Below are 26,334 nucleotides of genomic sequence, written 5' to 3' on the forward strand. Positions count from 1 at the left end.
TTTCTGGGAACTTTCTGTTATGACAGACGGAAAACAAGAGAAAGGAAATTAAAAACAATCACCCTCTCCCCAGCATATATAATGTGATGAGAATGATCTCTACTCTGTCTTCTAACTTTGGGATACAAAAACAAGTGACAGACAGGGTGTAAGAATGTTCCTTCCCGTGACAACACTCACCTGGTACCAACTGCCTGCCCAGGGTAATGAACACTCTTGAACACGAGGGCAAAAGCACCTTCCTGCAACAAGAGAAACAAACTGTTTATCCCTTCAGCTGAGGTCTGGGCACTGTTTCAGTATTCCCAGCACAGAAACTGCTCCTGTGTTTCTGTGGACACAGAAAAGACACCAAAGAGGTTTCACAGATGTTTCCAGAACTGCCTGTAGCTCCAGTTCCCCCATTTTGGAAGGATGTCCCTCCCCTGAGCCGGGAAGCGCATCCTCAACCACTGAATGAGTGTCCTGAACCCCCGGAGAGGCACTCAGACTCCCCTGGGTGTCCAAGTGACTTCTGCTTTAGCTCAGGTTGCAGTGAGGGGACATGCAGAGGCAAAGATCTGCTAAAAGAAGCACCAAAACTGCAAGGTGTTTGCTCAGGTGAGGTGCCACAACCTGCCAGCAACACGACGTCTTGGCCTGTTGCTACAACAGCTCCTGGCAGGTGAACCAGTGAAAACTCAGCTGAACCAGGTGCTGAGAGGTGAACTGGGGTGGATCCTGCTCCTGTACACAACCGCGCACTGGAGGCAGAGGCTCCGCGGAGCAGCTCCCACCAGGGGTCAGCAGCAATCCCGGATGGAGCTTTGGGAAGGACTGGAAGCAGCACAGACTCTCCCAGGCCGGCTCCCTCCCCGCTCTCAGCCCCGAAGCCAGGGGCTGGCAGTCTCCAGGCGCTGCCACGCCCAAGGACTGAGACATTTCCCGGATGAACACCGACAAACGTTCAAGAAAACCAAACGTGCAGCTGAGATGAACAGTCAGAGGCAGGAGAGACAAAGCCATGCCTTAGCACGTGCCCCAGTGCATCCTGCAGCAGCGGCGTGGCCCTGGCAGCTCTGGGGTGCAGGGGTTGTTTTTGGGGGTGGGGGTGTGTGTGTGCCCATCCCCAGCTGCCCCTCCGTGCCCCCCACATTACCAGCTGCTGGATGACCCTCTCCACCAGCGTGGAGAAGCTGATGTCGTCGCTGTCGCGGTTGTCGTACATGTACTTGACCAGCTTGACGATGCTCTCGGTGTCCGTCTCCGACTCGAAGTCGTAGCCCTTGCTCTCCTGCAGGGACAGCCCATGTGGGTGAGCAGCCCTGTGCCTCCCCTTCCACCTTGCTTTGCCCTCCTTCCCTTCCTCCTGACTTTTCCTTCCTTCCCTTTCTTTGTTTTCACTACTCCCTTTCCTTCACCTTAACTTTTTCTTCCTTCTTCTAATGATTTTTCTCTCCTTTGCTCCTGCCTTCCTCCCTCATCTTTCCTTTTCCTTCTCTTTCCTTTTCCCTGCTCTTCCTTTTCTTTCCTGCCTCTCCTTCTTTCCTTCCCTTTTACCCTTCCACACTGCAGCTGTTTTTACTCTTTTCTCCCTCTTTTTCCCCATCCTTCACTCTGCTTTTCCTCTTCGTTTTACCTTCCTACCTTTCCTTTTTCCTTCTTTTTCTCCTCTTCTCACACTTTCCCTCCATCCTTCCTGCCTTTTAAATTGCAAGAATAGGGGGAGAGGAGGAGAGGGCAATGAGTGGGAGTGTGAAGGGAGTGAAGGAGTGTGAGAGAGGAAAGGAGAGAGTGTGAGAGAGGAAAGGAGAGAGAGTGTGAGAGAGGAAAGGAGAGAGTGTGTGAGAGAGGAAAGGAGAGAGTGTGTGAGAGAGGAAAGGAGAGAGTGTGTGAGAGAGGAAGGAGAGAGTGTGTGAGAGAGGAAAGGAGAGAGTGTGTGAGAGAGGAAAGGAGAGAGAGGTGTGAGAGAGGAAAGGAGAGAGAGGTGAGAGAGGAAAGGAGAGAGTGGTGAGAGAGGAGGACAGAGGAAGGAGGAGAGGTGTTTGGAGAGAGGAAAGGAGAGAGAGAGTGTGAGAGAGGAGGACAGGAGCGAGTGGTTGTGAGAGAGGAAAGGAGAGAGAGTGAGAGAGGAAAGGAGAGAGTGTGAGAGAGGAAAGGAGAGAGAGTGTGAGAGAGGAAAGGAGAGAGAGTGTGAGAGAGGAAAGGAGAGAGAGTGTGAGAGAGGAAAGGAGAGAGTGTGTGAGAGAGGAAAGGAGAGAGTGTGAGAGAGGAAAGGAGAGAGAGTGTGAGAGAGGAAAGGAGAGAGTGTGTGAGAGAGGAAAGGAGAGAGAGTGTGAGAGAGGAAAGGAGAGAGAGTGTGAGAGAGGAAAGGAGAGAGAGTGAGAGAGGAAAGGAGAGAGTCAGGGTGGGAGGGACATAAGGAGGGGTCTGAGTAGGAAAGTTTCAGCAGGAGAATGAGTGGGGGATAAGGAGGGAGTGGAAGGTGAGGGGTGTGAGCAGGGTGGTGACTGTGAATGTCAGAATATGAGTGGGGCAATGGGGGATGTAAATGTGAGAATGTGCTCACAGTAGGAGAGTCTGAGTGTAAGGTAAAGGAGTGTGAGTGCAAATACAGGTGGGAGTGCAAAAATGTGACTGGGGGAACATCAATGGAGGTGAGAGGTAATGTGAGTGGGGAAATCACTATGAGAGATGAGTGAGAAGTGAGTGGAGCAACATTAGTGAAGGAACGGGGAGAGTGGGGAATGTAAATGGGAAAGTGAGAGTGAGAATACAAAAAGGGGAATGAGTTAGGAAGGCTGTGAGAGCAAAGCGGAGTGAGAAAGGAGGGAGAGTCTCGCCTCCCAGGGGTCACTCACCAGGAATTTCTGCAGGTCCTTGTAGTTGGTAATGATGCCATTGTGGATGACGATGAACTCTGGGGACAGAGGAAAGACCCTGCTCAGCCCCATGCCAGCCCCAGCCTGGCAGCAGAGCCCACTCACGTCACTGTGGGACAGGCCCTCGGCAGAACAAAGCACATTTCACCTCCTGGTGCCATTCCCTGCTCTGTCCCCCGGCATGGTGGGAAAGGGGGGCTAACAGTGACATGGGTGGTACCAAGGCCACCTGGACCCTGGAAAGCCTGTGGAGGCACCTGAGCACTTGGCAGCTTCCATCCTGCTGGGAGCAATGAACTCTGTGCTGCTGCCAGCTGGGCACTGCTGTCCCCTGGGCAGCCACACCCAGCACAGACCCCCCCAGGCACACCAACCCCCTTCCCTACAGCAGGGGATTAAGGGAAAAAAAAAAGCTTATAAAATTCCATTCCCAAGAACAACCAGGAAAATTCTCACCATCCCATTTCCTTCTCCTCCTTGCTCTGTGCCCACACAACCATCCAAGCCCTGGGCACCCACCCCAACAATTCCTGGCATCCCTCACTGCAGGGAACACTCCCCGTGGCTGGAACCCGAGTCCAAACCCGGGGGCTTCACCACAACCGGGCTCAGCACCACAGCCTGCATGAAGCCAGTGCCTGCATCCAGGAGCCCCTGGGGGACGTGGAGGGGGCAGAAGCTCTCCCAGAGGCTCCAGGAGCTGCTGAGGAGCCGAGGGTGCCAGGGAAGGCACTGACCATTGTTCTTGTCGGAGCGCTGCGGGTGGGTGTTGACAGGGTTGGGCTCCCCGTGCGTGGCCCAGCGCGTGTGAGCGATCCCCAGGTGAACGTCAAACTCGATGTCCAGGTCCATGTCCTGTTGCTCTGCAGCAGAAAGTTTTAGTCCTGAGGGGTTGTCCATCTGCCAGATCAGGCTGGGAGCCTCACCAGGCCTCAGGAACTACAGGACAGCAATGCTGACAAGGCCAGCAAATCCCACAGGACACAGAATCACAGAGTTGTCAAGGTTGGAAAAGACCTTTAGGATCATCAAAGGCTGACCAAAACCTCAAGGGGTTTCAGGCCAGGGCAGAGGCATACAGAAAACAGCCCTGCATTCCTTGCTCTGCCAAAACAAAAAACAATCTTTAAGGAAGAATCCAGCCCTGAGCTGTCAGGCGTGCTCCTTGTCACCCATGGCTGAGCCAGGCCTGCACACCACCACGGTTATTCATGCATCCCTAACCCCTGCCTCTCCCAAAGTTCACCATGAGCATGATTTTTTTTGGGGGGGGGAAAAAAATACTCCTCCTACTCCACAAGTGTTTCCACAATCTCTTTAAAACTGTGTATCCTGACATTTTCTTGAGCAGGCAAACCACCCTTCAGTAGTCCTTTGTCCATCTCCCATTTCTGTACCACACACCCCATCTGGGCTTTTTGGCTCCTGGTTCACACTAAAATCAGACTTACCCACCTCCCTCTGGGCCACTCAGCACACTGTGCCTCAGGTGAACACAAGAATGGGTTAAAAAGACTTGAATTACACCAACACAGCAGCTGTTGAATGTGAAGCTGAGATCCTGACTGCTCTGAAAAGCATCTCCCTGCCCTCAGACAGCCTGTACTCCACTCCCAACACCTTTGTACATCATTGCACTGAGCTCAGATTTGATGGATTAAGGTTTAAATAAAGAGAGGCAGAAAGAGAGGCAGAAAGAGAGGCAGAAAGAGAGGCAGAAAGAGAGGCAGAAAGAGAGGCAGAAAGAGAGGCAGAAAGAGAGGCAGAAAGAGAGGCAGAAAGAGAGGCAGAAAGAGAGGCAGAAAGAGAGGCAGAAAGAGAGGCAGAAAGAGAGGCAGAAAGAGAGGCAGAAAGAGAGGCAGAAGCCTCAGTGTCTGCAATCTCATCACTGTGACAGTGACACACAGCAGAGCCCTCCTGGAGCCAGTGCAGAGCCCAGCTCCAGCTGGGACAAGTGTCATAAGGGAACATTTAAAACCCAGCTGGGGAGGTTCCTGCAGCATCTGTCCTTCTGCCCAAGCTCTAGATCTTGATAATTACCTCCTGCTAATTCCTCTATCCCTAGTTCAAGGAGTTTTTTGGTTGTTTGTTTTGGAGTTTTTCTCATCTATTTTCCATGATGTATATCAGGTCTATTTTACTTTAGTAGGATGCAATTCATCTGTCTTGAAAAAAATCAGGATTTCTCTGTAACTTCACACCAACAACCACAGGATCACCAGGCTCCTCATAGCTCATCCCTGAGCATTTACACCTCTGGCTCTTTAGACACAAGTTACTTGGAAATTAGTGGGTAAAACAGGTGATATTCAAAATACAAATGAGGTGAGAGGACATCTTGAGGGAAGAGAGGAGAGGGAGATACATACTGTGAACCTCTTCATCCAGAGCCTTCACTTTCCCCGTCTGCTTGATAATGTGGATTTTGCAAGCATTGGCTTCCCAGTCTTTGTCATTTCCACCATCCAGTCCCACACCTAAACACCACCGTGCAACACGGAGAAAAGGGGTCAAGTCCAGAAGTTATTACAATCTTTTATGTAAACAAATTCTGCCCTTTTGGAGTCTTCCTGAGCCCCTTCTCCAAAAGTTGGCCTGCCACATAAAGGCGAGAAACCTCTTAGATAAGTTTTCCCCTTGTCACCTTGTCAGTATTTTTAAAAGTTTTAGGGAAAAAAAAACCCAAACAAACAGAAAACCCCACAACACCAAAAAACCCAAGCAAGCCTACAGAAATCTGTATATTGAACTTAATCCAAACCTCTGACCATACGCACATCCAGTTTGCGCTCCAGCTTTCTTCAAAAGCAGAAGGTAGTAGAAACCATTCATAATCACAGCAGGAAAACCACCAGTTAAAGCCCAAATTCCCAAAAGAGCTCAGAGGGAGGTACCTGCAGAGTCATAGCCCCGGTACTCCAGGCGCTGCAGCCCCTTGATGAGGGTCTCCAGGATCTCCCGTCTCGTCCGGGGAACATGGTAGTTCAGGTAAGCAAAGATGCCTGTGTGGGGAAAAGAGAATCATCTTACACCAAAATCCCACCTGGGGAAGCTCTGTGTGAGCACCAGGCTCCCACTCCAGCAGCCTCTGTGCCTGTGGGAAGCTCCCACTGCACTCCCAGCTCTGCCTGCCCCAAGCAAGGCTCAACAGAGACATTGATGACAGTCAGGAGATCAAAACTACCCAAAAACACTGAAAGCAACTGAGCAGGACAGGCCTGGGTAGGATGGGGGAAGGAATTTCCCTGTAAGCTAGACCTACACAGCAGGATGAGCTGTCAGGAGACAACATAGGGCACAGGAAAATCATCCCTGTAGGTGAACAAGTCAAGGCTCCCTCACATGGAGCTGAAGAACCATCAGAGAAAGGAGTTCGTCCTCCAATAGCTTCTTCCAAGTTCCTCACACAGAATCACTAAGGAAAAAATCATTTAATTGATGCAAACTAAGACTCCCAAACTAATGGAGCTCTTTTTCCAATAGGTTTCAAAGGAAGAGGAATTGTTGCTTCTATTTTTACAAAATTCCTTGTTCTCTAATGCCAGCTCTAGCTCAGAACAATTCCCCTTGGTGCCACCACAGACCAGCAGGATGAGAAGACATTTACTAGATGCTACAAATATCCATACTCCAAACCTATGGCTTCACCCTGTGACATTTGAAAGGAGAAAATACCTGTGTGGAGTAAAAGCAAGACCACTTTCACACAAACATCCGTCTGTGTAAGTGACTGGGAATTCCAGGTTTGTAATTTGAGAACCTTTATCAAAACCTCTGGAGGAGAACGAAATTCAGTCAGACACACACACAGACACAAAGGCCTTTTAAAGGCATCCCAAATCTTTGATATTCTCCTGAGGGTGCTGCCATGCAGCTCCCGAACTTTTAATCATGAGAGTTTTACTCCTGACATGGCTTTTGGAACATAAATCCTTACGTTTATATGCAGAACATTTGAAAAACTGCACTCTTGAGCTGTTTGAGTTTTGGAATTAAACAAAATAATTCAGAGTCTGTTGATGTCTTTATTTCATAAGTAGAAGTATGGGCTGCTCAGTGTTGAGGGACCATGGGCAGGTGTCAGGGTTTATCCTCAGCTTCCCATTCCCATTAGAAGTTACACCTCCCCACAGCTCTGCTGCCAACAGAGCACACCTGTTGGAAAATCGGACTCACTGATTTTCTTCCACACTGCTGGAAAAAAATCAGATGCACATTCAAGTATTCCTCTTTCTTAATCCTAGTCAGATGAAGGGAAAAAAAAAAATGAAAGGAGCTTTTCACTTTGTTTCTTAAGATTCTGCCTTCATTACCCCAGACTACCTATAAGATTATCAGGACCAAATCCATAAAAATTCACAGTTCCATTTCCATTGCTCCTGACATCCCAAACCAACGGGGCACACAGGACTGCTGCTGCCTGTCTGCTCAACCTGAGTGTTGGATCCAGGAACTCCATGGACAGGGTGAGCTCCTCCTGCACAAACCTCCCCATCCACAGCTCACAGCTCAGCCGACAAACCCCTGAGAGTTAGGAACCACCTGTGCTGTGTTCCAAACCTCTGAAGGATGCTTTGCCCCATGCTCTCTATGCCCAAACCCTCATCCCCGCCCCATCCTCCTGGGGGAGGAGGAAAAAAAAAAAGTTTTCCAATTTGAGATACTTTGTTCACTCTGTTTCTAAAAACTGCCAACTTCAGGCAAACAGCAGCCTCCCTGTTCTAAGTGAGCTGACTCCAAGCAGCTGAAGCATGCTTCAGCCATCTCCTGGATGCCTCAAACCCTTCCATGACTTGCAGGCCTTACAGTAGGAAGGAGCACAGAGCAGAATGCTTTGTTAGCAGGAGCTGGAGCAGCTCCTTTCCTTGTGCAGACACCCAGAGCAGTGGCAGAGCTACACATAAAGTGCACCATAGAGCAAAGAGAACCAGCACATGTGAACTCCTCCAAAGGCAGCTGAGCTGCAGCAGCCTGTCCCTGACACCACCCAAAGTACAGCTACTCCAGAGACTCCAGAATCAATGCCAACACGAGTAACTACGGGCTCATGAATGCTGCTTGCATTTTTCCAAATCAGTTAAACCATTTGTGTTTTATGCACCTTGGATCCCATTCCCAGCCGATCTCTGGAGCCTCACACCTCGTTGTGGTGCACCTGGGCCCCTCACGGAGCTCTCCAGAAGCACCTACGAGCCCTGCACCCCTCGGTGGCATTTCAGGACCCCTGCCACAGCCCCCCTCAGGCACAGCCCCCCTCAGGCACAGCCCCCCTCAGGCACAACCCCCCTCAGGCACAGCCCCCTCAGGCACAGCCCCCCTCAGGCACAGCCCCTCTCATGCACAGCCCCCCTCAGGCACAGCCCCCTCAGGCACAGCCCCCTCAGGCACAGCCCCCCTCAGGCACAGCCCCCCTCAGGCACACCCCCCTCAGGCACAGCCCCCCTCAGGCACACCCCCCTCAGGCACAGCCCCCTCAGGCACAGCCCCCCTCAGGCACAGCCCCTCTCAGGCACAGCCCTCTCAGGCACAGCCCCCCTCATGCACAGCCCCCCTCAGGCACAGCCCCCCTCAGGCACACCCCCCTCAGGCACAGCCCCCCTCAGGCACAGCCCCTCTCAGGCACAGCCCCCCTCAGGCACAGCCCCCCTTGGGCACACTCCCCTCGGGCACACCCCCTTCAGGCACAGCCCCCCTCAGGCACAGCCCCCCTCATGCACAGCCCCCCTCAGGCACAGCCCCCTCATGCACAGCCCCTCTCAGGCACAGCCCCCCTCAGGCACAGCCCCCGCGAAGCCATTCCACGGCACCAAAGGCACCCCGGCGGGATCACAAGGAAGGAGCCACGAGCAGTGCTGAGGTGCTCTGGAATTTGAGCACTGAATTCCTGCTGCTGCGGCCAGCCTGGCTCCTGCACATCCCTCCCAGAGAACAGCACCAGTGTGAGAGGCACAAGGGCCCCATTGATGGAGCACAGACAGGGCCCTTCTTCCCCGCAGGGCACGGACGGGCCAGGCGGCAGGGAAACGAGCACTGGGACACCTGGGGAACGTGCCAAGGGTGCACAGGAGAGCTCGAGGGGAGGTGGAGGGGAAGCAGAGAACACCAAATTCACTTTGTGAGCTCTGCCACCTCACACCTGGCTCGGCCAGGCTGTGTCTCCAGCCTAGGCAGGGAGCAGTACGTCCGACGGGTGTGAGGGAATGGACTGGGATCACAGGATGGCAGGGATGAGGGGTGTGAGGGGATGGACTGGGATCACAGGATGGCAGGGATGAGGGGTGTGAGGGGATGGACTGGGATCACAGGATGGCAGGGATGAGGGGTGTGAGGGAATGGACTGGGAATGAGGGATGGCAGGGATGAGGGGTGTGAGGGGATGGACTGGGATCACAGGATGGCAGGGATGAGGGGCGTGAGGGGATGGACTGGGATCACAGGATGGCAGGGATGAGGGGTGTGAGGGAATGGACTGGGAATGAGGGATGGCAGGGATGAGGGGTGTGAGGGGATGGACTGGGATCACAGGATGGCAGGGATGAGGGGTGTGAGGGGATGGACTGGGATCACAGGATGGCAGGGATGAGGGGCGTGAGGGGATGGAATGGGAATGAGGGATGGCAGGGATGAGGGGTGTGAGGGAATGGACTGGGATCACAGGATGGCAGGGATGAGGGGTGTGAGGGGATGGACTGGGATCACAGGATGGCAGGGATGAGGGGTGTGAGAGGATGGACTGGGAATGAGGGATGGCAGGGATGAGGGGTGTGAGGGGATGGACTGGGATCACAGGATGGCAGAGATGAGGGGTGTGAGGGGATGGACTGGGATCACAGGATGGCAGGGATGAGGGGTGTGAGGGAATGTTCCAGGACCATGGGATGGCAGGGATAAAATAAAGGGTAACAGGGCCACAGGATGGCTTCTGGCAGAAGGATTTGCAGCTTATTCTGAACCAAAAACTGGCCCCCTCCAGAAGGGTTGACTTTGGACGCCTTCGTTAAGTCTGAACCCAAAACAGTCAGTGACTTGAGATGTTGTTTTCTCCACAGATTTCAGCAAGTTCATTCACACCTGAACTAAAAAAAAAAACCCAACCAAGAGCCCAAACCCTGACTCCTTGTCCCAGATCCCAAAGGCTGGCAGTGCACAACAGAACGGGCACAAAGTGGCAGTGGCCTCCCCACAGGGAGAGGTGGCCCAGCTGGGAGGAGAGGGAAAACCAGTGTTTATCCCTGCCTGTACTGCAAACACTGAACATCCATCCAGAAAGGAGCCAACTTGGCATTTGTCTCAGGCACTGAAAACAGCTATTAATTACAGCACAATTATATTAAGATTATTCATGAAGCCTGTGGAAAAAAGCTGAATCCAAGACTAAGAATGCAATGAAAAAAACCTCCAAACCCTCCCCAAAAAACCAACCCAATGAATTCAGTGCTTCTCGGAAAACAGAGACTATGAAAACTAAAGAAACCAGAAGAAATGCAAACATGGTGTTAATGCTGAGAAATATGGACATGCTCTTCCAAAAAACATTCAGTTTTGATTCAGTTCAGCTTTTAGATCCTGAGAGGAAAATAGCTAGAATGATAATGGAGATGCCACTGGGAAAATCAAATTCTAAGAACTCATCTGTGAGCAACGCATTTTACAAATGAGAGGGCAAGTATGACAGGGAGGTTTAAAACTCACCTTGGAGAAAACAGGAAAAAATGAAATAAAAATAGAATATGCACAAACGATGCACCATTAAAGTAAAAACTGAGACTATAAGGCTCCTGTAAAAGAACACAAGTCTTCCTAAATGCATGACTTACTAATCTGCAGGCTGAAATCCAGTATTTGAAGGCTTATCACCCATTTGTGATACTTATCAGATGAACTATGTGTAAATAAACTTAATTTATTGGAAATATTTACAAATGTGTTTAATTTTCCCCTTTACAAACATCCTGTAATGATGTAATACTTCATAGCTGGGGAAAGTTTGAATCCCCACGTAGAAAACAGCATTTTTACTGTCTCTTAACTACCAGATCATTCAGGAATATCTGAGTAATCACACCTTGTAACCACTTCCAATTTTAACTACAGTTCCACTGCCCATGACAGAAACAGTGATGAGGAAAAAAAAAAGACACAAAGTGCTCTTGATACTTCACTGATGTAAGAGTATTTCAGAAAAAGTGTTTCCTTTTCCCAGCAGCCACCAACAGGGCTCTGAAGAGAGAAGTTTTCTCTGGAATGAGACCTTGAGCTGTGGGTCTCACGTGTGTCACTGTGCAGTGAGGGTGACACGATTCCCCTTCAAGAAAAACCCTCCTTTTACTCAAACCAAGTGAACAAAGGGTCACTTCATGCAGCCACAGAAGGCAGCTGAGGTGGCACACAGAACACACAACTCCACGTCCCTGCTCAGCCCAGAAAAGGCCTCTGTCACACATTAGAGACATTTTCCTCTGAGCCACAGTGCCCTGTTCAAGCCTTGCTCTCTCCCTCCTTGAGCTGATATTCAAATCAATCAGCACAGCTCGACACATGAAAAGACATCAAGCGCAGCGCTTTGTCAGGAGCCCTCTCAGAAGTGACGATTTCTCCATCAAAGTGACAGTTCTTTGAAATCACTCAATGGAAACGTTGGTTTGGATGGAATTCCAAGGCAAATCCAAGGAGTTCCATCAGGGCCCCACATGGGGCACCACCAGCCTGGATGCCAGGTGCTGAAACTGTACAAACTTTGAGCAGAACCTTCCCCAAACCAGCCCACCATGAGTTTCAGGTCCCCAGCAGACCCAGAAAAGGAGTTTTGGTTTCGGTGCACATTTAGATGCCCTTCCACACAATGCTTTCGGCAATAACGTCACACCTGCCCTCTGTAACACTGCAGAACCAGCCAGCAAGAGGAAGCACTCCAGAAAACCAGGATCTATAATGACATTTAATCACTGTGCCTTGATGAGCCCTGAGCTGGCATTGTTCGAGGTGAAATACACGTGACACAAAAAAAAAACCAACCCTGGGAACTTCCTTCTAGTTCAGCACCGTCTGCAATTGTGAATTTCCAGCTACAAGAGGAGAGCAGCAAGGTCACAGCAGGAATTCTTACCTGGCAGCCTCAGAAAACACAACACCCCTGTCTGGAACTGACACACCTCAGGACTCGACACCAATGCAATTCAGAATGACACCAGCAGTGACGCTTCACAGCATAATAAAACATTTCAGCTGCTAACCTGACACAGGACTTTGCATCTGTGGACTGGAAAGACCAATTCAAAGCATGTCAGCTTATCAGACAACTCTTGAATCTTGATAAGATCCATAGTAATAAGTTCTCTATGCATTTCTCTCAAGTGAAATACCTTAAACAATATAAACTAGAATATAAAACATTTCCTTTCCTGCAAGTTTGCATTAAACATCTTACCTGGGGAACCACTAGAACAGGCATTCGGCTGCTTCTGACACTCCTATAGAGCTGCTTTTTAATACTCAAGCACAAATCCTAGGCCTTCTTAACACCAGCTACATAAAGAATTCTCTATAAAGAGTTGGTAATTTTAACAGAATAACATTTTCAACAAATGGACATTATTGACTTCTAAAGCTGACAGTCACAATACTTTTTCTGAGAACTTTACTTTCCCCATGAACTTTTTTGGAGCTCAGGTTACTTAATTTCATGGCACATTCACAGGCAAATGAAATGAATCACCCCTTCCAGGTAAATGATTCCAGATACACGATGGAATTGCTTCTTGTAATCCTTTTCCTACAGAAGTAGAAACGTCTTCAGGCTGGGTTTACTTCCAAATTCTTTTTCCTGTTACTCTTAACTCATTTCCATAGACCTTATTATCCCTACATCCACCTGGCAATTCCAAGGAATCCTTTATCCCAGAATTGCTGCTCAGCCCCACTGGAGGAGCTCCTGTTGCTGCTGCCCGGCACTTCAGGGAGGTGCCAGTCCCTGTGTCCCAAAAAATCCCTTTTTCTGCCCAGTCTGAGGGGTACAAGGTCAGGCCCAAGCTCACTGCTGTCATTGTTATGTCTAGGAGCTGCACAGGGGAGAGCTGACACTCAATTCATCACCTCCAGGCTGGGCAAAAAGCAAAACAGAAAAACATCCACTCTGTGGGGATACACACTTGTCCACTGGACACTTCTCTTGCTGCCCATGCACACAGCTCCCTCTCCAGCTAAAAAGAGCAGGACTTCTCCTGCCCAGAGTAAATAACCAGAGCAGCAAATCCAGGGACTCACTCCCGGCCACAGCTCCTTCTCCATGCTCCACTCCAAGGCAGACACAGGTGTAACAGATGTGGAAGAGCTGAATGTCCCCAGTGACGTACACTTAACCCCAGAACTAGAAACTCAAGTCTTTCCTAAGCCCATTTTTATCTTCAGTAATCGCTAGTAAACCGAGACCTAAATTCTACAATCCCTTTTTGTCATTAAAACCGGTCATGGCATATGACAGGTTTACTGATTTACAGAACAGTCTGGGGAGCCTGGCTCCCTTGAAAAACCTGTTTCCTGAACTATTTCACAGATGTCATTGAACTGGTTTGGTGCATTTGGACCAAAGCACAACCAACTCATACCTGGCCAGGTGCTCAAACTTCAAGTGTCTAACACAGAACCAAGGACAAATCCTATTTTTCACTAACACTATTAGAAACAAACTCCCAGCACATCTAAACATTATTCATAGCAGGCACCAAGGCACTGGACTTTGAGGCTCCCCTCCTTTACCTGTCCAGCAGCATAAACTCATCAGGTCACGGGATTTTTTAAGGTCACCAACCTGAACATCAGGCTGAAAACACCATGCTGATAATTTCAGTCTGGAAGCTGCTGAAGCTCTCCCTTCAGTGTCACAGACTGAGGCCTCTGAGAACTCAGCTAACAATGGCAGCATTGTCACATTTATTTTTTTAAAACTCATCTTAACAACTATCTTTCTGTGTGAAGTGAATTGGATAAAACTCCGAACATGGATGGGCACCCACCAGGCAGCATGGCAGGATAAAGTAATGTTCATCCATCCCCACTCACAATTTCATAACAGAAACGTTGTGTTTGAAGGCTCAGACACCACACCAGGCCCAGCAGCTGCCACAGCCTGGGAAATCAGGGCCCTCTGCTCCAGACAAACCAGCAGCCACTTTCACTCCAGGACACATCCCCAACTCCTGGAGCAACACTTAGCAACAGAGACAATAATTCCTAATGCTCTTCTCACTCTTGGCATAAAACGTTTCAATATCCAAGAAGAATTTCACTTCAAAAAGGGGAGAAACAAGTTAAATCCTGAGCACAAGTGAGAAACTGCCCGGTATTTTCACGGCAGAAATGACAAAGAGCAGAATGTTAATATTGCACATTTCAAAGGCCAGACTTCAAATAAGGAAAGCAAGAGGAACCAAAACCATCCCCAATCTTGCAGCAAGCTATTTATAATAATAATAATCCTTTCTATTCTTAGCTTTGCTCCACTTTTTGCTTTTAACACGAGTTAACACAGTCTTAAATGTGAGCTGAGGTATGAGTCTCTGACCGATTCTCTACAGCTTGACAGCTTGAAGGCAATGCCGGTTCCATCCCACAAAAACAATGAGAGAAATGGCAACTTGCACATGAAGTGTAAAACCCACAGTCTTGCTGAAAGCATAATTCTGCACACAAAAATGCAGGGGGAGAAAAAAATAAAAAAAAAAAAAAAAAGGAAGGGAAAAAAAGATAGTGTGGAAAGAAAAATAGGAAAATCCAGCAGCTCACTGTTGCATATATTTCCATGGGAAAACATGAAGACGACAGCATAGGAAGAGAAAGGAAAAATGACATTCCTGGGTGTAAAGGATGAGGCAGGGCAGCTGTACTGCCACGGGAAGCAGAGTGGAAGGCACGGCGGCGAGAGGAGAACCAGAATCAGCCCCGGCCCGAGCTCACCCCGGGCTTGGGCCGAGCTCGGGGCACGGTCCCGGCACAGCCGGGCCAGGCCGGAACCACGGCCCCTCCGTCCCCAGCCAACACCGAGCCAACCCGGACCGACCTGTGGAAAACAAATTACCGGGAGCTGTAACGCCTAAAAAACACCACCAACCGCTGGCACCCAGAGTGGGAGTGGTGACTCCGATAGGACCGGAGCCACGGCTGGAAGCGCCACCGGAGCGCCCCTTCCCACCCGTCCCCGCCGCGCTCCGGGGCTCCCATGTCAGCCGGGGCTCCCGGGAACTACAGCGGGACTGCCCCGGCCCCGGGCAGGGTGTTCCCGGCAGCACCGAGCCCACCCCACCGGCACAGGGCGCAAACCGCCCGGTACTGCAGGGCTCGCACAACCCGGGGCACCAGCCCTTTGTCCGCTGCCGCCACATCCCCTACAGTCTGGGGACAATTCGCCCTTTAAGTCGCTAACACGGCACGAGCCGCCTCCCCGCGGCGCCGGCATACGGGATAACGGGGCCGGGCCGACTCTCGCCGCAGCCGGGGCGGCGGTGCCCACCGCCCCCGCCCGGCCGGAGCCGCGCCGCGGCCTCGCAGCGCCCGCCCGGGCGGCTCCTCCCGCCGGCTCGGGACCGGCCCGGGCCCCGCCGTCCCCGCAGCCCGGTGCTCACCGCACATGGCGCGTCCCGGTCCACAGCAACGCCGTCTCTGGCGCCGGGGCCGCGCCCCTCGCGCCAGGCCCAGCGCAGGCCCCGGCCCGCCCCGCCCCGGGCCGCGCCCGCCATTGGCCGCGCCGCCGCCGCCCCGCCCGCCCGGGCCCGGGACGTGGCAGCCGCTGCCGGGGCCGCGTCTGCCGCCGGGGAGGCCGGTCGGACAAAGGGGGGGACGGGCACCGGGCGGCGGAAACACCCCTGGGACACGGGGATGGGCCTGTTCCCTGAGCGCCTCGGTGATTCCCAGGCCGGGGGGAGCCCGTTCCCAGACCTTTCTCCGGAATTCCCAACCCCAGACCGGCGGTTGCTCGTTCTCAGACCCTTCTCCAGAATTCCTAGACACCGGAGGGATGGGCCCGCTCCCTGAGCACACCCACAGGATCACATCCAGGCCTTCCCGCTGCGCTCAGCGTCTGGAGATCACCGGGAGACGAACCCGAGCCCAAGGCTGCTCCGGGCTAGGGCAGAGAACAAGCGGCCCTGTCAGGCTCCCAGAGCCCCGTGACACGGGCTGCATCCTTCCCCAGTCCACGCGGTCTGGCCTCTGGTTTCTTGTTCTGGCTGTTCTATAACAGCACCCATTCAGAAGCAAGAGAAAGAAACCATTAACATGAATCTGCCAAGCAAACTGGGCCAGGCGTGTGTGACATCCATGCCGCTGGAGAGCTCAGTAGTGCTGGCTGCCTGCAGCCACCCCCATCAAACCCTGCTTGGAAACTTACTAAAACCGTAAGGCTACAAAAGAGAGCAATGCCTTAAGAAAAATGCCATTCATTCAACGTTATATTACACTAAAAAGTCAATAGAGAAATATTTCCTTAAAAAGCATAGAAAACAACCCACAACATCAGGACACATAAAAGAACCGAGACAGGGCATATTTTGAACTTGCTGCCAGAACCTGGCCGGACACAGAGCAATGAGAAGGTCACCGGATCTCAGGAACACGAGAAGCCTGCAGGCAGCACGCAGCCCCCATCCCGGCCTTTGTTCCAGAGCAAGGACACACCAGGACAAGCCAAAGCAGGTATCCCGGGACTGGAGCGTGCAGGGCAGCGCTCTCCCCTGCCGCTCTCAGTGCTTCATCTCCTCGTCACTTGTGGAGCTGGACAATGGCCGAGTTCACACCCTGATTTCCAGCAGGAAGGCGAGTGCCTCGCAGTGGGAGCCGATTTCCCAGGTGTGCAGGGGAGCACTGAGCCCTGGGAAGGTGTAAAGGGCAGGAACACACACCCTGCAGGCAGCTGCTGCTCCCCTCAGAGCTCACTCTGCCCCGCTCCTGTCCCGGGCATTTCTTCCCTATTCTGCAGCAGGAATTTTGTCATCAATACACTGATCAGGCAGTGTACAGGCACCGTGTATTTCATCAAAGAATCAAAGAAAACATGGTAATTTCACACCAGCTTCCAGATCCTGAGAGGGTAATTCAAACAACTGTGGGTTATTACTCTCTGTGAAGGCTGAAGAAGTATTTAGCTAAAATATTTATTTTCAAATTTCTACCAAGTAATACAAATAATGGCTACCACATGCTGATGTGGTGTTATAGAGGAGATTCTCCACCAACTGAACTGATCCTGTTTAGGGACTCTTTGGAATAATTACACTGGCAAGGGATGAAAGAGGGGAACACACTGGAGGATGCCAAGCCAATCATAAGCCAAATGAGGACCACAAACTCAGCTCCACGGTGGCACCACAAAGAAGGAACAGAATTCCTGGTCACAAAGCCATCTGCTAAAGCCAAGCACCAGGAAGAAATCATTCCTACACACAAAAGTAAACACAGCTCCTCGCAAAGCCCCATTTATGTATTTCAACGTCAGAACAGCAAATACTTCTCTCCCATGGCGTGCAGGACTGAAAGGAGCTCTGCTCAGCCACATCCCCCTGCAGAGGCAGCCAAGTACAAGGCTGGAGAGCAAACAGGATACGGCAGGAGCAAACACAAACACAGTCCCTCCTTCCCTCCATCACCCTGCACCGGCAATCCGTGCCCTCCAGCACTGCACCTTCCTCCTGAAGCTGGAGAATTACACGGAGAAATCAGCTGCTGCATGTTTAAACAGAACACTAAAGGTGGCTGAACAATTTTACTGCTAAATGAGCTAATTAGTCTCTCTACTTACTGAAGCTGATAAGGATCATTCTTTTCTAACATTTACTGTAGAAGATATGATTTTTCTAACAAACTTTTTTGTTTCTGTTGTCATGGTTTGCACAGTGGCAATGAGCAAGGAGGCAGCTTTCCACAAGCCATGGCAGTGTTACATCCTCCAAAATGAACCGCTGATGTTACAAGTTATCTTTCAGACACAAAAATTTGATAGGAATCAGCTTTTAAATAAGACTTGATAAAAATAACATTCCTGAAGCTCCCATTTACAGAGTAAGGACAGAGTCCGATCAGTCCCACAAGTTGGGGGAATAAACATTTAATATTGCTATTGCACAAAAAAGCCAAGGAATTCTGCCTTCTCTTTTTTCAGTATTGAAGTTTCTGTATGAAAAAAACAATACAGAAACACAACGCTGTTTTCTGAGACCACCATTTCTTTCTGAAGACATAGCACAAAGCAGAGCAAAAGATTTTTTTTGTAATACAGGGCATTTAATAAATTAGTGGATGAACTGCTTAAACTGATGGTACATTCTCACAACTTTTTCTGACAAGGCAGATTGGGTTGTTCCCCAGCACAATGATGGTTTACATACACCAGGAGGTAAACGTTTATTTGGCCACAGATGACGAAGCTCAAGTAGAATTTGCTTCTTTCTCCACGTCATCATCGTCATCAACAACCTGAAATCAAATCCAGAAGTAGTTTAGATAAACAATTTCAGCTCTCAGTCCTGCAGGATTTATTACATTAAATCCCTGCTGGACCCAAGGAGAACAGCAGTTATTCCACACCGCTGAACGACAATGGGCTCATGAGGAAGGTAAGAAAAACTGGCAATCCAAAATGCCAGGAGGAAATGAGCTTTAATTATAGGAGCTGGTCAAGTTACCACAAAGGCCACGAAAACAATTGCCCTAGAGATCAGATATTTCATGAGAAAGCCAAATAATCTGCATTTCAGGGGACAAAGCTCACTGCTTTTAATCCCATCAAGTAACCATAGCACAAAGGTGTCAGCAAACACACGTATCCAGCTGTGGGTTCCTCAGCAGAGGAGTGGTGTGGCACACCAGGCATTGCCAACACCACCAACCAGCCCTGCCCCAGGGCCACTGCTGCTGCTCAGGCCAGCCTGGCACCCACAGCATGAAGGGCTGCTCCCCAGCCAGGCAGTCCCGGCCCGTGGGCTGCTACAGGAGCCTGCAGAGCTCTCTCTCTTTGCCAAGATACAGCAGCTGACTTGGAAATCCTGCATCTACACATCCCTGGTTTTACCTAATTGCCAGCCTGTTCCCACTGGAAAGGGACAAAGAGCTCCTTTTCCACTGAAAAGGAAACCTCTGTGATCTCTCCCCAACCCACCTGTTCAACGCCTTCCACCTCAGGGATGTAGAACTGGAGCATGTTCTGTATCCCATTCTTGAGGGTGATGATGGAGCTGGGGCAGCTGGTGCACGACCCCTGCAGCTTCAGCTGCACAATCCCATCCTCAAAGCCTTTGTAAATAACATCACCACCATCTTCTTGCACTGTGGGCCTGACGGAACACAATATTCAACTTAAAGTTCGTAGAGCTGCAACATGGATCCTCCCAGAAACCCTCAGTAAAGCCATATTTAATACTCACAAAAAAATCAAGATAGAGGGGTTTAGTTACTATTTCTCTACAACCACCTGGTTCACATTTCCAACAACTCCTGCTGTGCTGGACTATCTAGCATAGCAAGTTTTTCTGTAGGACAGTAGGCAAAACATTTTTGCAACGAAGGCAGCACTGTATGAAGGAATCACTGAAATTTTAGGGTAGAGTGTGAACACCGTGGAGCAGAGCTCAGCCTGCACAGACACCCAGGCCTCCCTGGAGGCTCTCTCCACACCCCATCATTGCCTCAGCTCCTGTCAGTATGTCGGGGCGTGTCCTCCCAAAGGGTGCAGTGCAGCTGTCACCTGTGATAAGAAGCTGTGCTTCCATAAATAAATATGCACTTCTCCACAATTTACGCAGGACAGAAAATAGCTCCAACTATAAAAGCTTAATCCTGCCCAGGGGTGAAGGAACCAGCTCCTGATAAGCTCACGCCAGTGCCACAAGCATTTCTGCTCTCCCTCTGCCAGCCACAAATGCCCAGCATTGTAGCTCTGTCCCCATAGCAACATTTTTCCAGACGAAGTCAAAACCATTAAGTTACCCTAACAGAAGCTCTTTATACTGATTTCCAGAATAACCCTCTGAGAACTACAGTCCTAACAGAAAAATCTGTGAACCTGATACATTTATAAACTCACCACAGCAAATTATCTCCATTCTAGAAAGCCAAAGATCATGACTTAAAATTCCATTCTTCTTACTTGAATTAACTTTTTGACACACTGCAGGACCTTTCAGATGTACATTCCCTCCATCCTGCACTTTCTGACAACTTCTCTGCATTTAATTTTGATTTGCTGGACAATAAATGCTCTATGTGTAGCCTGATTTACGGATAAATTCTGAGAATACCCTGCTATAAAATGAAGGAAGACACACCACTGCTGATATTCCCATCAACAGTTTCTTGGTGCACTGATGGGTACAGGGAAGAAAACAAAAGAAATTAAAAGGTAGGAAAACCAGAATTTTGGGCAGAAATTCTGTGCCTGTGACAAAAGGCCCCTGGGAAATCAAGGACTGACTCCCCAGGGAGGTTAAACAACCAGGTACCCAGCAGGAACATGAACATTACTGTCACAGCATTATACAACATTGTACTTGGCTTCTGGTTTCAACACTGAGTACAAATGTTTGGGAAAGATGTTCCAGCTTATTTCTACTTTTCTTGCCTTTTCAGGAAAATTAACCAGCACCATGTGTCTGATCTGAGATAAACAAATTTTTAAATTATGCGATATCACTTTAAATGCAGCATGTTTAAAAAAAAAAAAAAAAAAAAAAAAAAAAAAAAAAGTAAATTTTCTGGTTCCTGCAGTTTGTGAGCTGGGGAAGCTGTCACCATCAGATATCACAAACACATCAGACATCTTCCCCTGCACCTCAAATGTCAAGTTGCTTATTGCTTTCAGTTCACTTCGCAAGGCATTTAATGAGCACAAAAATACTCTTCAGGTAAACAACACGATCCACAGCCACTCTAGAAACTTCATTAGTTACCACCAGTTTCTAAATTCAAGCCGTGTTAAAGCACCAATAAAACCACAACAAAGTGCAAGCCCAAAATCTGTTGAGGGCAAGGATTTTCCACCAGGAAATCTTCCTTCAGAGTACAAACTACTTTGGAATACTTGGAAGGGAAAGACAAGAACAGTTACGACTGACATTAACACAGAGAGAGAAAAGGTGTCTGTAAAAGAAAAGCCTGTGCTGTGCTAAAGCAGCCAGGTTAAAGCCATGGACCTGTTCAAGGCACTGCAGACAGTGACCCCTGCTCTGAAGTCACTCAACAAAGAGGACTCTGCTCAGCACAGGAGCTTCAACATGAAAACCAGAGAGAAACTTTTCAATTGAACAGCATTCCCAGCTCTGGCCAGTTCTGCACTTGAACCCCCTCACATCAGATGCTGAACCATGAAATCACATTCCCAAAGAAAAACGCACTGTTCCCTAAGTAAACCCAAACCCCAAAACTAATTCACTCATCCAGCAGCAATATTCCCTGTTCACCTGATTCTTGTATCCAGCAGTTCCTTAATCATCAGTACAACTTCATCATCTTCTTCTGAAGCAGCTTGGGAAAAGAAAAATGTGCAAGTCAGAACACTGAGAGAATGCCAGGTAGCAAATTCCTGCCTGCATTCACCTTAATAGGTTTTAAATTTAAATTCTCCTGCATGCTTTTCTGAGGGGGCAGTGGAGGCTCCTGTGGATGTCACAGAAGCTAAAGCGAAAGGCAAGGCAGAGCTTGGCCTCTCCCTGAAGATTTGATTTACCTGCATCTGTCCTAGGTGCCTCGTCAGTAACTACAGGTAAGCCAGAGGCAAAAAAATCCATTATGGTTGCATAAATATCCGGTTTCAGTAAGTTCCAATCCAGGTCTTCACTCTCCTGTGACAACCAGAAGAGGGAAAAAAAAAATAATGAAGAAGAGTACCTGCCTGCTGCTGCTATGTTACACAGAGATTCTTACACTACAAAATGCCACCGTGGACTCTCAGATTTGATGCACAGACTGGACTTCATGTTCTGTCAAGTCCAGCTTTGCCAAAGACGTTTAGTCAGACTCAGACTGTGAAAGTCAAAGGGTCTCCTTGCTTGCAAGCCAAGCAAGTGCTTTAAAAATATTAGCTAAAAAGCTGTGAAAGTCTCCAAAATACATTATTACTTGACAGATATTTTTATCAACTGTTTCAGAGACCCAAGATTGTCAATTTACCAATTTATCATCCCCTGAACTTATTTTCTTTTATATTAAAGGCAGCTCCCTCTGGGCACTTGTGGACACTTCTCTGGAACATCCACTGTGTCTGTCTGAGAGCCGGGGTGGATCTGCTCTGTGGCCGTTTCCACACAGCTCCATCCTTGAGCACAGCTGAATCCCTGCCCTGCTTACCTTGGTGATTGTGATGAAGTCTGGCCCAAAGAAAACACTTTTAACTCCCTCAATCCGGAATAACTGTCTGTTAGGAAAACAAGGCGGGAAAAATGGGCAAAAATGAACCCAATCTGACGAAATGAGTTTTAATTTTAACAATTAACAATATGGTTAACCCAACAATTTCATCTACAGAAAAAAAAAATTAAAACTGTGGTGAACTTAGAAGTAAATAAAATGTAAGACTGTAAGAGTGTTCTTTGTAACTACGGGTAGAAAAACTATATTCTCTTGATAGACTGGAAAACATCAAAAATGCAATGAAGGAAAGAATCAGAAATCTTACCAAAAAGTATGTCTAATGGAAAATTATAAAAGTGATTTCATAATACCCAGTTGAAAGAATTTCTACGCACAAAACAGGTATATGTGCAGTCATATTTTGGATTTTGAAAAGACTTAAACCATGGAATTATGCAAGTACACCAAACTATCTGAAATAATTCAGTAATTAATTTGCTTCCCTCCCTCTCCTTCAGGGAGCTTTTGTTAATCATTTGGAAATTTTTATTCCAAATTACATTTAAAAGATAATTATATTCCCCTTTAAAACAAAAACCATAACCTAGGATCAATGACACACAGAGCAGCCAGTTTTTCCCATGCTTCTGCACAACCAGGCTGGTCTGCACTACAAACGTTGCAGCACATACATCATCTTGGATGAAAATGTCTTTTTGCAGATAGATGACAACAAAAAGCCACTTTCTGACAGTCGATTTCACTCTGCAACCTGATGCACCTGGGCACAATGAGATCCTACAGCTTCAGCACTCTGCTAACATGTCGTGATGCCCTCAGAAACCTTTCACGTTGGATTTATTACTGCAAGTCACAGAGCTCTGCCTGAAAAGATCCTATTTGCTCTCAGACAGGTCTGCAAGAAATCTCTAAAAACATCAGAGCTGCGTGTTTGATAAGCCCCAGCTCCTGGAGGGAATGCTGTGGCCCACAGCTTCTACTTTTGCATGGAATTCTGCCAAGGTACACAAAGCTGCCTTGGCCTGGCATCTCCAGGGGTAACCACTGCAGCATTTCTGGGTCTCACCCCCTGCCCAAAGCCCTTCCACCCGCAGAACACACAGAGTTTATTCTCAGAGACTGACGTGAAAGCAGTGACACAAAATGGGTGCCTCCAAATATTCCCAGAGACTCATGATGGTGCTCCAAGCCCCTTCTATGCCCAGAACTGATCCTTACTCCAGATTGTGCATTTTGATTAGTGAAAGCTGCACTCCCAAGACCTATTACAGATCCAGCCCAGGACAGTGGCCTTTCTCTGAGTGACGCATAAATCTTCTGTGAAGGAAAAATCCACTGGTTTTGACGTTCAGGGTAGCCCCAACACCTGCCAAAGAGAGCTGCTGCATTTATTTCAGAGTATTCGGGGGCTATTCACTGACTGTTTTCCCAACTCTAAACAATTACATGACTTCCAAGTAACGACTTGAATGAAGAATGTTCTGAGGGGACCTAATTTGAGAAATCAGGCCCAGAGGTCTCGCTGATGATGCAGCAACTGCTCACAAATACTGATTTGTAACCCCTCCCAATCCAACTGCATGAACCAGACCATGGTGCCTCCTGCCGTGACAGAGCTGTGGAGAATACAGACAAACAGCTTAAGCAACAACCTTCCCAGCTTTCATCTTAGGCAACATTAAATCTCAAATCCAAGCAAGATGCTCCAAAGGAGGAGCGGAATGATCAGAAACTGTGCTTAAAAACATCAGCTCTAGGCACAGAGCTCAGACCAAGCCCCTAAACAATCATAATGTGTTTAATAATACCTCGCTAAAGGTGAGCAATAGGCTGCAGCTGGTGTGGAAAACTCCATAGTCCTCGACTCCAGCACTTCCCTTCCTGGAATAAACTTCAAGCTGTTTGGATTTGGTGTGTCCTGAGTTTGAATAAACATGCCTCGTACTGCAAAGACAAAAACAGACAAGAAAAGTAATATAATCAAACCTAAGGAGCTTGAATGAAAGTCAAGTCCTGATTATTCAGCAAGCCCTCAGTGATCCCTGTGCTCCAGAGAACTGCAGCCCCGGCAGCCACGAGGCTTTAAAAACACAACTTGAGAGCCCCAGAGCCACAGGAACACTGCTGAACACAGGCATGGCATCTCACAGGAGACAGCAGGATGAAAGGAACCTTGGCTTAGCTTTCTTTACTAACTTTTATTTACTAAAAACCATCATCCTCAGAATGAACAGCAAACTTTCAGCACTGCCATGGGACATAAAAACCCACAATGTGTTCCTCTGTTAATTTTTAACTGGTATTTACCTGCACGATGCCACACTGCAGGTGAAAGAGGTGGTTTCTTTTGCAGAAGCTGATGGAAAGGCTGTCGAGTTGTCAGATTATGATGTTTTAACAGCATATGACAGAACCTATAGAAAAATAACTTTATTAACAATTTCCAAGCAAGGCAAACCTGGGGTGGTGTCATTGGTTCAGATGAAGGTAAAGGGGGCAGAGCAGAGGGGAAAAAAGATAAAAACATTAAAAGGAAAAGCAAGACAGAGTGATGGTGTAACAGGCTTCAGTTTCACAGTTGTGAATACCTGATTTCTGTTAACTGTGTGCACAGCCAACAGCATTGGGGTATTTCAAAGCAAAGTGAACAGACTAATTATTACATCCTAAGGATCAATTATTATCTGGTTCCTCTCCTCCTTATCAGCTATACAGAAGGAAAACTGATAAACTCAGTAAATACCATCTGCAGGGGCTGTTCAGTAAGAGGCTGGTTCTCTCTGGGGGTCATAAACCAGAACACAAGTACTGCAGAGGCTCAGAAGCCTCAAACATGGAACAGGAGGTAAGTTCTGTCATGAAATGAACATCCCTGCCATGAGCGCAAGACACTTGAATACAAAAAAAAAAAAAGTCTAAATCGTGTTATTTGCTTACTTTTGTGGGCTTGGGAGCAGGTAGAAACCACAACAGGATGTGTAAGGAAGATTCCCGGAAGTTCCCTTTTCTCCCTTTAAGCTAATAATGATTATATCCCATTTTACAGTGCGCAGCACAGAACAGGTGTGCCCAGCGCTTTAGGGTCCTCTAAATTCCCCCTTATTGCTTGACCTTGAGCAAATTGTGGGGGAGGAATTTCCTCTTATTTCATGGCCCTGACAATACGGGAGGGGGGAAGGGGTGTAACAGCTCTTCATTGTCCGATCCCGTGCACATGTGGGGGTGCAGAATTACCCCTCGTTGTAGGATCCCGAGCACATGTGAGGGGAATTACTCCAGGATACACTGCCCTGAGCGCGTGGGGAATTACCCCTCGGTGCAGGCCCTGAGCCGGCCGTGAGGGGAACTGCCCCTCGGTGCAGGATCCCGAGCCGGCCGTGAAGGGAACTGCCCCTCGGTGCAGGTTCTGAGCCGGCTGTGAGGGGAACTGCCCCTCGGTGCAGGATCTGAGCCGGCTGTGAGGGGAACTGCCCCTCGGTGCAGGTTCTGAGCCGGCTGTGAGGGGAACTGCCCCTCGGTGCAGGATCCTGAGCCGGCCGTGAGGGGAACTGCCCCTCGGTGCAGGTTCTGAGCCGGCTGTGAGGGGAACTGCCCCTCGGTGCAGGTTCTGAGCCGGCTGTGAGGGGAACTGCCCCTCGGTGCAGGTTCTGAGCCGGCCGTGAGGGGAACTGCTCGTCGGTGCAAGTTCTGAGCCGGCTGTGAGGGGAATTACCCCTCACGGGTCCTCCCGGGTGTGCAGGGCTGAGCGCTCAGAAGCTGCGTGTCGGGGAGAACTACCAACTCGCGGCTGGAAAGCGGCTGAGGAGAAACAGCCTCTCGCTATCCGCCAGGAAAAAGCGTCACCCCCGTCCGCGGTGGAGAAAGGAAGGGGAAGAGCAATGAGCACCGGGGGCGGCCCTAGAGGTCGCGGTGCCGCTAAGTGCGACGCGGCCCCCCTTTCAGTCTCATGGGGAAGGGGCGAGTGGGGCCCCCTCCGGGAATAAGCCGAGCCCCCTCCGGGAGAAAGCCGTGCCGGGGCAGTGGGAGCCGCAGGCCCCGCGGTCACCTACCGCCCGCCCAGCCCCGCTGCCGCGCAGAGCCGCCGCGCCGCTGCCATCTTGGCGCTCCCCGGGGCCGCTCCCGC

The 26,334-nt window shown here is 49.4% G+C and overlaps 2 protein-coding genes across 7 annotated transcripts in view; both read right to left on the bottom strand.

Moving 5' to 3' along the window:
- GFPT1 (glutamine--fructose-6-phosphate transaminase 1) overlaps positions 1 to 15,560 on the bottom strand; it is a 37,783-nt gene extending 22,223 nt beyond the window's left edge. For all 5 annotated transcript variants that reach the window (XR_009208521.1, XM_040087863.2, XM_040087866.2 and 2 more), the window contains exons 1-7: positions 15,479 to 15,560; positions 5,756 to 5,863; positions 5,231 to 5,338; positions 3,599 to 3,724; positions 2,841 to 2,899; positions 1,139 to 1,273; positions 181 to 242 (exon numbers count right to left, since the gene is read on the bottom strand). Coding sequence is in view for 4 of the 5 variants with exons in the window: in XM_040087863.2 (XP_039943797.1) it covers positions 181 to 242; positions 1,139 to 1,273; positions 2,841 to 2,899; positions 3,599 to 3,724; positions 5,231 to 5,338; positions 5,756 to 5,863; positions 15,479 to 15,485 (605 nt within the window). In the remaining variant the exon portion in view is untranslated. The remainder of the gene's footprint in view (positions 1 to 180; positions 243 to 1,138; positions 1,274 to 2,840; positions 2,900 to 3,598; positions 3,725 to 5,230; positions 5,339 to 5,755; positions 5,864 to 15,478) is intronic.
- A 2,262-nt stretch (positions 15,561 to 17,822) lies between these two features.
- NFU1 (NFU1 iron-sulfur cluster scaffold) lies at positions 17,823 to 26,334 on the bottom strand. Of its 2 annotated transcripts, none has more exons than XM_040087891.2 (8): positions 26,261 to 26,334; positions 24,519 to 24,625; positions 24,020 to 24,155; positions 22,188 to 22,254; positions 21,568 to 21,682; positions 21,302 to 21,365; positions 19,006 to 19,180; positions 17,823 to 18,323 (listed from the first exon to the last, which is right to left on the bottom strand). In XM_040087891.2, the coding sequence occupies exons 1-8, from the start codon at positions 26,305 to 26,307 to the stop codon at positions 18,276 to 18,278; spliced, it is 759 nt and encodes a 252-aa protein (XP_039943825.1). In that variant the 5' UTR covers positions 26,308 to 26,334; the 3' UTR covers positions 17,823 to 18,275. The 2 variants fall into 2 exon arrangements, with proteins under 2 accessions (XP_039943825.1, XP_039943826.1); XM_040087892.2 differs by lacking the exon at positions 26,261 to 26,334 and adding an exon at positions 25,149 to 25,283.

Source organism: Hirundo rustica, chromosome 28, assembly GCF_015227805.2.
Source record: "Hirundo rustica isolate bHirRus1 chromosome 28, bHirRus1.pri.v3, whole genome shotgun sequence".
In the NCBI taxonomy this organism is placed as follows: domain Eukaryota; kingdom Metazoa; phylum Chordata; class Aves; order Passeriformes; family Hirundinidae; genus Hirundo; species Hirundo rustica.

What these genes read in the sequence shown, in the direction of transcription:
- NFU1 (XM_040087891.2), bottom strand. Translation starts at nt 26,307, where the DNA reads ATGGCAGCGGCGCGGCGGCTCTGCGCGGCAGCGGGGCTGGGCGGGCG. An exon ending in TGCAGTGTGGCATCGTGCAG is followed by an intron (nt 24,156 to 24,518) that starts GTAAATACCAGT and finishes TTGTCTTTGCAG; the next exon opens with TACGAGGCATGTTTATTCAA. An exon ending in AGGTGGAAGGCGTTGAACAG is followed by an intron (nt 18,324 to 19,005) that starts GTGGGTTGGGGA and finishes ATTTGATTTCAG; the next exon opens with GTTGTTGATGACGATGATGA.